At 35.5% G+C, this 13,971-nt stretch overlaps 1 protein-coding gene across 2 annotated transcripts; it reads left to right on the top strand.

Annotated features, from left to right (window-relative positions):
- The first annotated feature begins 3,964 nt into the window (after positions 1 to 3,964).
- Positions 3,965 to 9,036, top strand: LOC116004627 (calcium-dependent protein kinase 8-like). Of its 2 annotated transcripts, none has more exons than XM_031244752.1 (9): positions 3,965 to 4,256; positions 4,639 to 5,253; positions 5,614 to 5,737; positions 5,862 to 6,005; positions 6,187 to 6,339; positions 6,447 to 6,562; positions 6,712 to 6,879; positions 7,659 to 7,889; positions 8,651 to 9,036. In XM_031244752.1, exons 2-9 carry the CDS (start codon positions 4,726 to 4,728, stop codon positions 8,804 to 8,806), a joined length of 1,620 nt encoding a protein of 539 aa, XP_031100612.1. In that variant the 5' UTR covers positions 3,965 to 4,256; positions 4,639 to 4,725; the 3' UTR covers positions 8,807 to 9,036. The 2 variants fall into 2 exon arrangements, with proteins under 2 accessions (XP_031100612.1, XP_031100611.1); XM_031244751.1 differs by having other exon boundaries at positions 4,681 to 5,253.
- The last annotated feature ends 4,935 nt before the right edge of the window (positions 9,037 to 13,971 follow it).

A 13,971-nucleotide genomic window follows, 5' to 3' on the forward strand; every position in this document is an offset into this window, starting at 1 on the left:
TCATCAGAAAGTAGCCAAGCATCTGAACCCACTATGGTTTCTAGCCCATTACCAATACAACGTCGACACCCTTTCCGCAATGTGTCCTGCACAACCAACATTCCTTTCCAAATAAACGAAGGATTACTGCCCTCCTTAGCATCTAAGTAGGATGAATTCGGGTAATACCGAGCCTTGTAAACCTGAGACACTAGCGAAGTAGGTTTAGTTACCAACCGCCATGCTTGTTTACCAAGCAATGCCAAGTTCATCTCATAAAGCATTCTAAATCCCAATCCACCCTTAACCTTCGGTACACATAATCCCTTCCATGCTCTCCACCGAACCCCTTTTCCACTCCCTACTTATCCCGTCCACCAATACTCATTCATCAACGTCTCTATGTCTGTACACAGCCCCACAGGTAGGAGAAAAACCATCATAGCATATGCGGGCATGGCCTGTATTACATTGTTTAGTAAAACTTCGCGACCAGCACGGGAAAGAAATCTTGAATTCCAACTCCGGATCCGGGTTAGGATCCAATCTTTAATAAATCCCAAGATTTCCTTTTTCCTTCGGCTTACTAAGGAGGGCAAGCCCAAATATTTCCCGGACGTATCCCCTTCAACCACCCCCAATGTTTGGGTCACAATTGCTCTTTCAGCTTGCGGCACATTTGTGCTAAAACAAGTAATTGACTTTTCATAATTTATCTTTTGACCCGATGCTGCAGAGTATGTATCCAGCAAACCCTTCATTACCAAACTTTCTTGACAACTAGCATGAAAGAACAGGAAGCAGTCATCTGCAAATAACATATGAGATATTGGTGGTGCACCTCTAGCTACACATACACCATGCAGACTTCCCGCGAGCATTTGCTTCTTGATTAACGCACTCAGACCCTCAGCCACTATTAGAAACAAATAGGGAGATAAGGGATTTCCTTGACGAAGACCTCTTCCAGGAGTAATAGGGCCTAGCTAATTTTGTTCATGCAGTACATAATATTTGACCGTAGTGATGGTTTCCAACAGGATATCTACCCATTTTTGTGCAAAACCCATTTTAATCAACATTGCCTCGACAAATCTCCATTCTACTCGATCGTAGGCCTTGTTCATATCCACTTTCAACGCCACCACCCCTTCCGTACCCTGTGTCTTTCGTTTCAAATAGTGATGAGCTTCATATGCAAGCATAATGGTATCACTAATCAAACGTCCAGGCACAAAGGCGCTCTGAGCATCCAAGATAATCCCATTCAATAGACTTTTTAATATATTTGCACAGACCTTCGCTGCAATTTTGTAGAGCACATTACACAACGCTATTGGTCGAAACTCCATCATAGTTTTAGGTTTAGCCTTCTTCGAGATCAGCACAATGTACGTATCATTGGCATGCAAGGGTAACTTATTCGACTCCATAAACAGCTTACAAAATTCAACCACCTCTCCTCCAACGACATCCCATAAATGCTGATAGAAACCCGGACTCATTCCATCCGGTCCCAGAGATTAATTGATTTTGAATGTAAAATTGTTGCACAAGTTATTAAAGTTGATGTGAAGTGTAAATTGTAAAACTGTACAGGTTTTGGTTAGAAATTGTAAAATAATTTTAATATATATATATATAGCAGTCAATTTTTAGTCATTTTTTTTATCATAACATCCACTTTTGGTCCTAGTATTATTGTGGCATGATCATTTTTGGTCCTTTATCAACAAAACATTTTAGATATCATTAAATACAAGGACATTTTGATCTTTAATTATGAATTTTTTTTAAAAGGTAAACATAAAAAAATATAGTGGGTCACTTACTTTGTGTAAAAAAATCAAAATATCTTTGTATTTAACGACATTTCAACGATTTTGTTGATGAATGACTAAAAATGGTCATGCCACAATAATGCTATGACCAAATGATGATATTCTAATAAAAAAGGACTAAATGTGGACTGTCATCTATAAATCTAGGACCAAAAATAGAATTTAACTCTAAATTATTCATATAAAAATTGTTTGGCAAAAACTTGTGTGAAATTGTCTCACATATTATTGTCCGTACGACGGGTTAGGTCAATATTAAAATGTAATATTTATACTGAAAAATGTAATACTAATTATGAATAAAATGTTTGTTACTTATAAGAGAAATACTTTTGAAAAAAATGTAATATTTTTACAATTTTTATTTAAAAGTATTATATTTTCCTCAAAAGTATTACATTTTCCCTTATAAATAACAAACACATTATTCCTAATTAATATTGCATTTTTTAGTATAAGTATTAGATTTTCATATATCTTGACCCGATTAATTTCACAAATAGCGATCTGCGAGACGATCTCATAAAAGAGTAACTCAAATTGTTTTTACTAATCAAATCAAGAGAATAAAAACACAACATTTACTCTAGATTTATTACTTATACACAAATATTATTACATTTAAAAGATAGATTTGCACATTGCGCTTATATTTGCATCATATGAGATGAAATTAATCTAGTCGAGTTTTGATTTGCTCTCTCATTCAAGTCACAATTTTTCCAAGGGTGTTATTACATAAATTCGAACCCTTGGCTTTGACCACATTTTCTTTTAATTGAGTGATGAGGAAAACCAAGAGTGCTACTCCCTCCTCCCATTTTATGTGTTTGGTTCGATTAACGAGATTTGATTGAAGTTATTTTTAATCCAATTTTTCATAATATTAAGTTTAGTATTAGTATATAAAATTTATAGGGTCACACTTGTGTGAGACCGTCTCACGGATCCTTATTCGTGAGACGGGTCGGGTCGGGTCAAAACACCATGCAAATGTCATACTTATATGCTCAAATATAACACTAATCAAGAATACAATTTTTGTTACTTATTAGAGAAAAAGTAATACATTTTTCATAATAAGTAATGTTGACAAGTGTTCCTTACTTATAAGGGCAAATATAATACTTTTGTGCAAAAATGTAATACTTTTAAATCAAAATGTAAAAGTATTGTATTTTCCTTTAAAAGTATTACATTTACCCTTATAAGTAACAAAAATTTTATTCCTGATTAGTATTACATTTGAGCATATAAGTATGATATTTGTGCATATAAGTGTTACATTTGTATCTTGACCCGACCCGACCCGACCCGTCTCATGGTGAGACGGTCTCACACAAGTTTTTGCCAAATTTATATAGTTAGAAACTACACTAAAAGTATTATTAAACACAAAAAAATCAAATTTAAAAATAAGTAAAAAATACTAAAGAAAATAAACAAAGAAAAAAGAGTTGGTTTGATCAATAAATAGTAAATATGACAGATAAAATAGGACAGATGAAGTATTACATAAGTTAAAACCCTTAGATCTTAACCACATATTTTTTTGAGTGACGAGGAAAAACTGGTAGTCACTATCCAATAGTGTGAGAAATAAACTAGCATTTGGGAGTATGGGGATAATGCTAAAAGTGGATAGATCTCTTGTGCGCACCATCATTTGGCCATGTCTGTTGAGCCATTGAGTCATCGTGATTTATATCCCCTCAAATGCTCTATCGGGGCAGGTGTAGGCCATTTAGATTGAGAATTCGACTTTTTGGGAGAAGAAACAAACCAGTTACTAATAACTAACAAACTCAAACCAAGAAAGCTAATAAGTCACTTAAGCAGGTAACTTGTAAGCTTGACCATATCTTTCAATTAGCTTATGGTAAATAATCATAATGTATAGGCTTGACCATATCTTTCAATTAGCTTGATGGTAAGTGGTAACTAATCATAATGTATAAATATACCTTACCACTACAATATTATTTAAACAAAATCTTTGCTTGCAAAATTTCTTAGTACTATTTTATAATTTCAAAATTGGACCTCTTTGTTATTTTTTGGTTGTTTATTGGGATTTTGTACTTTGAAAAATTTTTAAAGTACACGACATGAAAAAGTGCAAATGAGGTGAGAGACAAAATCATTCAAAAAAAAGGGGAAAGAAATAAAGAGAGAGAGAGAGAGAGAGCAAACGAATGCAACAGAGGGAGAGATAGATAGGAAGAAAGGGTGAGACTTGAGAGGGTTAAGGAGTTCAATTTCTTGAGGGTTGAAAGTCTCTCACCAAAAAAGAGAGCTTTGACCCCTCTCTTCATTCCTAAGCTCTCTTCTATGGCTGTTTCCATCTCTTCTTCACTTTCACATTCTTTTCCCTTACTTCCCCATTTACCATCATTTGTCTGAGCTCTTCTTTTTGGCCCCAAACATTTTATCCAGGTGAGTTTCATTCTTCATCTTCCCTTGTCTGTAAAATATGGTTTTACAGTCTGGGAAAAATCAAAATATATATGTTCATTGAAAAGATAAAATTTTTCCAAACTTTTTGCTGCATTTCATTAATTTTCGCCATTATGCAGCTTCTGGGTTTTTTGTTTTCCTCTTAAAAAGGTGGGTTCCCCCCAGCCCTTTGTGAATCTCAGAAATGGTCAACATTCTTGAATCTCCTGGGGATCCCAGAATCTATTCTCTCTTTTATAATTGGCATTTTTAATAATTTTTTTTTTTAAAACAAAAGATCGGAATCAATTTGTTTTGCATATATTATTATTCTTACTATATTTTGTTGATAGTTTCACTTGTTTGATTTGTTGGCTGAAAGATACGGTTCAGTTTGAATGGATACTCCGGATATGATTTGTAGGGTTTCTGAGGGATAAGAATAATATTTCAAGATTTGAGCTTTTGAATGGGGAATTGCTGTGTGACCCCGGGCGGTTCTCCTAGGGCCAAGAATGAGAATAGAAAGAAGATTAAGGATAAGAAGAACAAACCAAACCCTTTTGCCATTGACTATGGTTCATATCAAGGCAATGATGGCCCGGAAAAACTTGTTGTGTTGAAGGATCCTACAGGGGATAGCATTCACAGCAAATATGATTTGGGGCGTGAGCTTGGGAGGGGGGAGTTTGGGGTCACATACTTGTGCACGGATGCAGACTCGGGCGAGAAATTTGCTTGCAAATCTATATCGAAGAAGAAGCTGAGGACTGCAGTGGATATTGATGATGTAAGGAGGGAGGTTGAGATCATGAAGCACTTGCCGAAGCACCCGAATATTGTGAGCTTGAAGGACACTTATGAGGACGATAGTGCGGTGCACATTGTGATGGAATTGTGCGAGGGCGGGGAGTTGTTTGACCGGATTGTAGCAAAGGGACACTACACAGAGAGGGCAGCTGCCGTGGTTATGAAGACAATTGTGGAAGTTGTTCAGGTATCAATTTTACTAGTCATATTCTTTAATTCTCAGTTTGTAATAGGGAGTTATTTATGGATTCTGTTTATTCACATAATGTTTAATTCAAAGGTGTAATATTCTCTAATTTTTATTGGAAAACCCATAAATGTCCGTTTTCAATACTCCATAGTGTTTGAGTTCATCAACTTATCACGTTATTCACATTTCTCATCAATTCTAGTTTGGGATTATACTGATTACATTCATAAATTATGCAAACACGAAACATATTATTATATATGTTGATCAGACAAATGAATTTTAAGACCGCATGCAAATTGCCAGAAATCCTTTATGATCACTTTCTAAAACAGCTTGTGCTACCTTGTGTTTTAGATGTGCCACAGGCATGGAGTGATGCATCGCGATCTCAAACCCGAGAATTTTCTTTTTGCAAACAAGAAGGAGACAGCTCCATTAAAGGCAATTGATTTTGGGTTGTCAGTTTTCTTTAAACCTGGTAAGTGAAGTTTATTAATGAAATAATGCCAACATTTTTCCTTTAAAATATCAACACTAGGAATAATACTGTCATGCTTGCTATACACGTCCTGTATTTTAAATGTCTTAGTTTTAATCTATAGGTGAACGCTTTAACGAGATAGTTGGAAGTCCTTATTACATGGCTCCTGAAGTTCTCAAACGCAACTATGGCCAAGAAGTTGATATCTGGAGTGCTGGAGTTATACTTTATATTCTTCTTTGCGGTGTTCCACCCTTTTGGGCAGGTCCGGCTCTTCTTTATTTGGTCTTGAATATACATCGTTACACACTAATTTTCAGTATCCTAGTATATGAGATAGACATTGGTCGTGTTAAAAAAGATGTCGTGCCATTGGTTACTGAACTTGTGCAAAAAACTATCTTTGTTTTTACGTGTGTTTCAATGAAGTCATTTGTATGATGTAGAAACTGAACAAGGAGTGGCACAGGCAATTATTCGATCTGTAGTTGATTTCAAGAGAGATCCGTGGCCTAAAATTTCTGATAACGCAAAGGATCTTGTAAAGAAAATGCTCAACCCTGATGCTGATCAGCGGCTTACTGCTCAGCAAGTTCTTGGTAAAACTTTTTCCAAGTTCAAGTTGAACAGCAACACGGGTCATTTCTTATTGTGAAAGGCGATGCTTAGCTTTTGTTTTTTGGTTCATATATATATATCACTGCAGAGCATCCGTGGTTACAGAATATAAAGAAAGCGCCAAATGTCTCCTTAGGCGAGACTGTGAAAGCAAGACTCAAACAGTTTTCAGTGATGAACAAGTTCAAGAAAAGAGCCCTAACGGTAATTTTATAGACTTATCGTTATATATATTCATGATTATATTCTTAAGCTGTAAGGAAACTTCACCACTTTTTATGCTCCTTTTTATTGATAGAAACATCAATTCAACAATATTTTGACAGTTCAACCTCTTAACATTGCACAAACAGGTAATTGCTGAGTTTTTGTCGGTGGAAGAAGCTGCTGGCATAAAGGAAGCATTTGACATGATCGACACTGACAAGAAAGGAAAGATAAACCTTGGAGAACTTAGAGTTGGTCTGCAAAAGCTTGGACATCATATCCCCGACGCAGATCTTCAAATTCTCATGGATGCTGTAAGCGCACACATACTCAACTCTCTCACTGTCCCCCAAAACGTGAATCTAGCATAGCCAATCTACAGTTGCATATAAGCTGTTGATATTGAAGACTACTTTAATGTTTATTTCTTTAAGAAATTTTATTCTAACAAAACCACCTCATTAAATTGAAATATTAGTAGTGATGGAATGAGAAGCAAGAACACTCTCAAGTGGGCAGTTTCTCTGTGCCAAAATGTGTCTACCCTTTGGCTGTGTCTGTAGACGAGGGAATACAAGTCAAAAGACTTGCATCATTTATTCGAGTAATTATATGATCATATTGTAACTGATATGAATTTGAGATGGTAGATTTTCTTGCATTAGTTAGGTGAAAGCACCTTCATGCTAAGTAAGCCTGTTCATTTGATGCCTTGGATGATTGGCTACATTTACCAATTTTTGTGGCCCTGATGTGCCATGTCGTAGATATTATTTTTAACAACCCTCGTGTGTTGTGGCCAATGGGAATTGTAAATAACTGAATAAGCTAACAATTATATATCTGGATATTAATTTGACCTACAAATTAAGTACTGTGTAACTTTCTTCTGTGAGGCTTCATATCATTATGGAAATAACTCTCCTGTTTTAAAGTGATTATATTGCTAAATTTTGTGATCTTGGTAGTTTCTTTTCGGATTTGTAGTTGATTGTCTTTCACAGTAAAGCCCACCACCTTCTTGCTCTCTGGTTCAAGCATACATTACTAGTTCTTTCTATGCTGCATTTATGATCCCTTTTTCTTTTTGCAGGCTGATGTCGATGGAGACGGAAGTTTGAATTATGGGGAATTTGTTGCTGTTTCTGTTCATCTCCGAAGGATGGCTAATGATGAGCATCTGCATAAAGCTTTTACATTCTTTGACCAGAATCAGAATGGTTTCATAGAAGTCGATGAGTTGCGGAGTGCTTTGAGTGATGAAGACGATGGAAACAATGAAGCGGTAATTAGTGCCATCATGCATGATGTTGACACAGATAAGGTGAGTTTTCGTGCAGCTCTACACATGTCCATTCACGGGTATGTCTGGATGTTCAACGCTTTTCATTCTTTTCTAAACCGATGTTATGCAAGTGTGAGTGAAGAATATATTTGTGTGGAAACTTGGTTAAATCTGGAACAAGCTTAGCACCAAGACATATATTACGCGAAAAAAAAAAACAGATTTTCATCAACTTTCTAATGTTGTAGAAGGTACTAGACGCTAGTCAAGCGGCCGGGGGAACCTAGCCGCCTAGGCGGCCAAGTAATAATAATAAGAATAACAGCACACCAAAAAAAAAGAAAAAACACCCAGCCAAGTTGGGCGCCTAGGCCACCTAGTCGGCCGGCAGACTAATGTCCGTAGGGGGGGGGGGTTTAGCAAATGTGGGGAGGAGATTTTGGTGGTTTTTTTCTCCTGCAAGGGAGGAGAGATTTTGGCAGTCATGTGGGGCCCACCGTGATTCAGAACAGTTGTGCCTCACGTGCATGAGGCGCAGTTCTCGCGCCCAGGCAAGCGCGTGCACTCATGAATACTTCTTTTTTTTTTTTTTTTTTCCTTTTCTTTTATTCCTCTGCTCCTATTTTCTCTTTCCTAATCACACCTACAAAAACTCCTCAAAAACCACACCAAAATCTCCACTATTGAGGAAGGCCTAAGGGTAAAATCCTCTCGTCCAAGGGGCGCCTAGGCGGCCACCTTGAGCATCTCTTCTGGAAATTTGCACAGGTCAGGGATTAATCTCCGTTTGTTTGTTGCAGGATGGACGCATAAGCTATGAGGAGTTTGCGGCAATGATGAAGGCAGGTACAGACTGGAGAAAAGCATCTCGGCAGTACTCAAGAGAGCGATTTAACAGTCTGAGCTTGAGGTTAATGAGGGATGGCTCTTTACAAGCAACAAATGAGGGTAGATAAACAAACAGGACAGGAAAATCTCTGCTAGAGTTAACAAACATTTTATAAATTCACTCTCTATTCCTTCTAGTTCTTTATTGAGTTTATTTAAATTATTATTATTATTATTATTATCATTATCATTATTACTATTATTCCGATTATCGTAATTTCCACCTTTGACATATTTAAGAATCAGGGTGAGGAATACTGCTTTAATTTGTTAGTTACATCACTTATATCAGAGCAAAGATTCTTTGATTGATATAAAGAAGGAAAATGTTTGCTGCTGAGGTTACTAATGTTTTTGTTGATGTCTTAGGTTTTCAGCTCCTGTTACTCAAACATGAGTGTTGCTAGATTAAGTGGATTGTGTTAGGGAGTTAGGGTTATTTTAGGCTCTCCTTGTCGACAACAGTGAGATTGGAGCAATTAGATCGTTTTAATTATAGCACTTTTATCCAATTTTTGCTTTTTTCTAGTTAAAATTTTTGCAATTAGAGTGGTGAACTGTCTTAATCGTAATCGATCCTAATAATTTTATTTTTATTTTATTTTACATGGTGGATTGAATCAAATAATTTTTCTAATTAATAGAAATTCAAACTGCATTAGGAAAACTAGTTATTACTGTAATAAATATTAATGCATATTTAAAGAATTATATTTACAAATATGCACTTATAATTGTTATATTTATATGCTTCTGTGGTGCCAAATTTGTAAATTACATTATTAATTTGTTGAACTAGTTTGATTGGTGTGAGTGGCCGTACATTCTCATTTCCTTAAAAGAAGTTGGGAGTTCAAATTTTCGTTTCGTATAGAAAAATTAATATGGCTATTACTTTATCACTTAATTGAATCGGTCTGGTATGGTGCCTCTTATAGTTAGAGTCTATTAAGAATATCTCGTAATTTAACAAAAAAAGTGAATAACTAGTAAATAATAACAATTTTGTCTTTAAATTATTACTAGGGAATTCCCATATCTCTTTAATGGTCTCCACCTATTACTTCGAGAGGAGTTGTAACTTTCTTTCTTTTTTTAATCAATTTATAAAAAAGTGCTCGAATTTGATAATTTAATTAAGAGTTAGTCCTCTGACTATTGCGAAACTATTAGTTTGATCACCGATTATCATTCTTATCAAATTAAGTTCTCAACTTTAAAATTTTTGCTTGATTTCGTCCTCCGTCTCTTTGACCTTCTAGTCTCCATCTAAATGAAGGGCAGTAATATAAATACACAACCATCCACGCATTCCTATTTCAGACAACAAAACCCAATAAACGAACTCATTCGAAATCCCCAAATTGTTTAACCATAATTATGCAAAAAAAAAAAAAATGTAAAAAATCTCTACGCTTTCTTGTTGTATGTTCGATCATTGAGAATGGAAGCGCAGGTGGGTGAGGGTCGCGCATACGTTTCAACAAGTGTCCATTACAGTTTAATTTTTTGTCTACGATGGTGTTTGTGTTGTATAATATTGGTGGTGAGTATAATATTCTTCGTGAATGTTGTGTAATATTGGTGGGTGTGTTGTTAATGGTTTCCATCTATGTTATAATGTTTGTGTTGATAATAGCTTCCAGCTAGCTTGTTGTAAAGTGTGTATTCTGAAAAATAGATTTCATTGTTGTAAATTGTGCATTTTGTTGCCCTTTTTGTTACTTTCACTATGAATCATGAATGTGGCCGCATAGCTGTATGTGCTTTGAAATACTATCTAAAATGGGACCTTGTGCCATTAATATGTAGTAGGTTTTAAGCACATGGGGTCTACTAGTTGTAAAGTTCAATTAATATTTAATTTTTAATTTTATAATATCCAATGATCTTTGTAAAAGTAGCTTTAAAGTAGAGGTATTGACTATGTGTCCATTAACTTCTTTTTAAACCAGGTAGTCAAAGTAGTTACACCTTTACCCTTAAAATAAGGTATGAGAGCAGGATAGAGCTAGGTAAACCACCTAAGTATTTGGGAGGTAGTGTTAACTTTTTCAATGACATGGATTGAGATGAATGGGAATCATAACTTAAAAGGAGAAGGTTCAGTAGTTGGGATATAAGAAAGAGGACAGTAGGTGTTTTAATAAGACTGCTAATGGGCTAGAAGAGTTACTTACATATTTGGATACTTGGAACTTGGTGAATTGTGGTTTGAGGCCAAAGGTAATTGAGATATGGATTATCCTAGGGGTGGTAGGTGAAGATGAAGATGTTGTAGAAGTAAATGATTGTGGAGATGATTCTGATTGGGAAAAGGGAGAACATGGTGAGCATCTAGCAGATGAGTTAGAGGAGTTTGAAGCCAGTGATTATGAAATTGAGTAGTGCAGAGTTGATGACCAAGATTTTGATAAATTCACATATCCAACCGTTGAGTATGCAGGTGATGGAGGTTTGAAAAATGGTATACAGTCAACTGGAAAAGAGTCCTTTAGATGAGGAGGTTAATTTATTTGATGATGTTCATATTCCAGATAATGAAATAGGGACTGAAGTAAATTTAGGAGAATATGTTAGGTCTCTTATTCCTCCTCTAGATTTTCCTTCTCCATTGTGGCTTGGAAAATCTTTTTTGAATAAAGAGGCTTTCAAAGATGATGTTCACACATATGCTATCCAGTTTGGTAAAGAACTAAAATTTAATAAAAATGACAATATTAGGTGTGTAGCTACATGTTCTCAAGATGGGTGTAGGTGGCAGGTAACATGTAGGAAAGATCGTGATGAAGGCAATTGGATGGTGACTTCTTTTAATGATGTGCATGAAAATTGTCCATGGGTGAATGATAACAAGTTGATAACTTCAAAATTAGTTGCAAAGAGGTGGAAAAAAATAGATTTATGTAAATAGTAATTGGAAGATGAGTGAATTTAGATGAATTTAGATAGAAAGTGCGCATTGATGATCACCATTCAGTGAATATAAGGCAAGCATACAAGGCTTTGAAAATTGCTAATGCTGAAATTAAGGGTGAAATTGAAGACAATTCCAATAGAATTTGGAGTTATTTGGAAATGCAAAAAACTAATCCAAAGACCACTTGTGTATCAAAGTTATCTAATCTTCAATATGAAGGAGGTAAAAGGAGATTCCTTAGAATGTATATATGTTGGGAAGCTTGTAAAGAGGAGTTCAAGTACTGTAGGCCAATAATTGGAGTTGAGGGTTGCCAAAGACAAAGCTGGTGGAGTGATGCTTACTGTCATTGGTCTGGATGGTAATGAAGGTATATTTCCAATTGCATATGCAATAGTTGAAGGACAATATAAAGAATCTTGGTGTTGATTTTTAGAGCTTTTGAGTAGGGACCTTGAAATTGATTGTCTCAACAAAAGTATACATTCATGTCTGATAAGCAAAAGGGGTTTATTCTAACTTTTGAACAAATGTTACCAATGGTTTCTCATCATAGGTTTTGTGTTAGGCATTTTCATGCAAATATGAAGGTAGCTGGGTTTGGATGAATGGCAATTAAAGATGCACTATGGAAAGCTGCTAGGGCCACAACTGTAACAACATTTTCACAGGCCATGAGGGAGTTAAGAGTATTAGATGTTCAAGCTTTTGATTGGTTGGGTGATAAGCATCCTTTTGAGTCGTCTAGGTCTCATTTCTCTACTGATGTTAAGTGTGATGTCCTTGTTAATAATTTTATGTGAATGTTTCAATGCAATGATTTTGGATGCAAAGGACTCACCACTCATACATCGCCTTGAGATTGTCAGGAAACAAAGTATGATGAGGTTATTTGCCTGTAGACAGCAAGCAAGCAAATAAATGGACATGAAAAATATGTCTTAATATTGCTAAGAAACTTTTGGTTTTTGAGAAACAAGCTGGAGGGTATTAGGGATACCAAAGTACAGTAGTGTTATTTGAAGCAGGGGGACTTATGACCAACGTAACACCAAGTTGAAATATCTACAAAGACTACAGACTCATGTAGGAAGTGAGATCTAAATGGTATACCATGAAGGCATGTCATATGTGCTCTATGGCTGAAATATGGAAAGGCTTCACTACATTAAAGACATAATCTCATAATTAGATTAATCATCAAATGAGAAGGAACCACCCTTTAGGTCAAAGCGTGATAACTTATTACATTAATGCACAGAACTTATCACATGAATGCACATAATCTATCAAGTAGATTGTGTGGGACCGTCTCACGGGTCTTAATCCGTGAGACGGGTCGGGTCAACATAATTTGGGTGATAGTTACTGTTATAAGTATCTATTGGTTGATTTTATAACCCAAATTATGTTGATCCAACGCGCCTCACATCGTGAGACGGTCTCACACATGTGTGACCCATAGATTGTGTGCATTCATTTATTAGTTCATACATTTTCATCTAAGAGGCGGTTTTCACTTGAACGCAAGCCCCGATCACCTATGATTAAACCTCAAATGTATCCTTTACTCTTATTAGGTGATTTGTTTTGATGGGATGAAAGACAAATTAAAATAGAGAAAAAAAGAGTAAGATATCTATAAAAATTAATGATCAATCAACACATAGCTGAGATGATAAGAATACATGTAACATAACTCTTACGGTTTAAGTTGCCGCTAGGATGAGTTGGATGATATCAAAGTTTTTGTTGCTTTGATATCTTGCAAGTCTGGTTCAAGCTATATATATATATATATATATATATATATATATATATATATATATATATATGTATATATGTATGGTAGTGTTAGTGTAGATGACAGGAAGAGGCCAGCCGGCCGGATTGAATGTGTTGTTTTTGACAGGTTTAGGAGTAATATAATGAAGCTGATGCATATATAGATGGATGGATAAGGCTTCTTAAATAACGCGTCTTGACTGATGAGATGCAGATATCAATGCAGTATACATGTAAGGTCAAAGTGGTTGTATTAGTGGAGATAACATTGGTCTTGTACGTGTTTGTAATTAATCTCATCTCGTAAAATGCGAGTAGAAGTGTAATATGATTTTCTTTTAAGGGTTTGTTTAGCGCGCATATTAAGGAGAAGGTAATGATGAGGGTTGGTGTGGAAGACAAATAGTATAATTGTAGGTTTAGTGAACAAGTAACTTAAGATCAAAAGCTTCCTGACCTTAGCAACATAACAGTTAGTTTATTCCATTATTGTATTTGCATTGTGCTGTCACAGCCCATGCGTTTCCA

The sequence above is a fragment of the Ipomoea triloba genome, chromosome 14 (genome assembly GCF_003576645.1).
Source record: "Ipomoea triloba cultivar NCNSP0323 chromosome 14, ASM357664v1".
NCBI classification, from domain to species: Eukaryota; Viridiplantae; Streptophyta; class Magnoliopsida; order Solanales; family Convolvulaceae; genus Ipomoea; species Ipomoea triloba.

Bases quoted from the DNA above. Each gene is read 5' to 3' on its own strand.
- LOC116004627 (XM_031244752.1), top strand. From the start codon at position 4,726: ATGGGGAATTGCTGTGTGACCCCGGGCGGTTCTCCTAGGGCCAAGAAT. The intron at 6,880-7,658 runs GTAAGCGCACAC...TTCTTTTTGCAG, and splicing joins TTCAAATTCTCATGGATGCT to GCTGATGTCGATGGAGACGG. The intron at 7,890-8,650 runs GTGAGTTTTCGT...TGTTTGTTGCAG, and splicing joins ATGATGTTGACACAGATAAG to GATGGACGCATAAGCTATGA.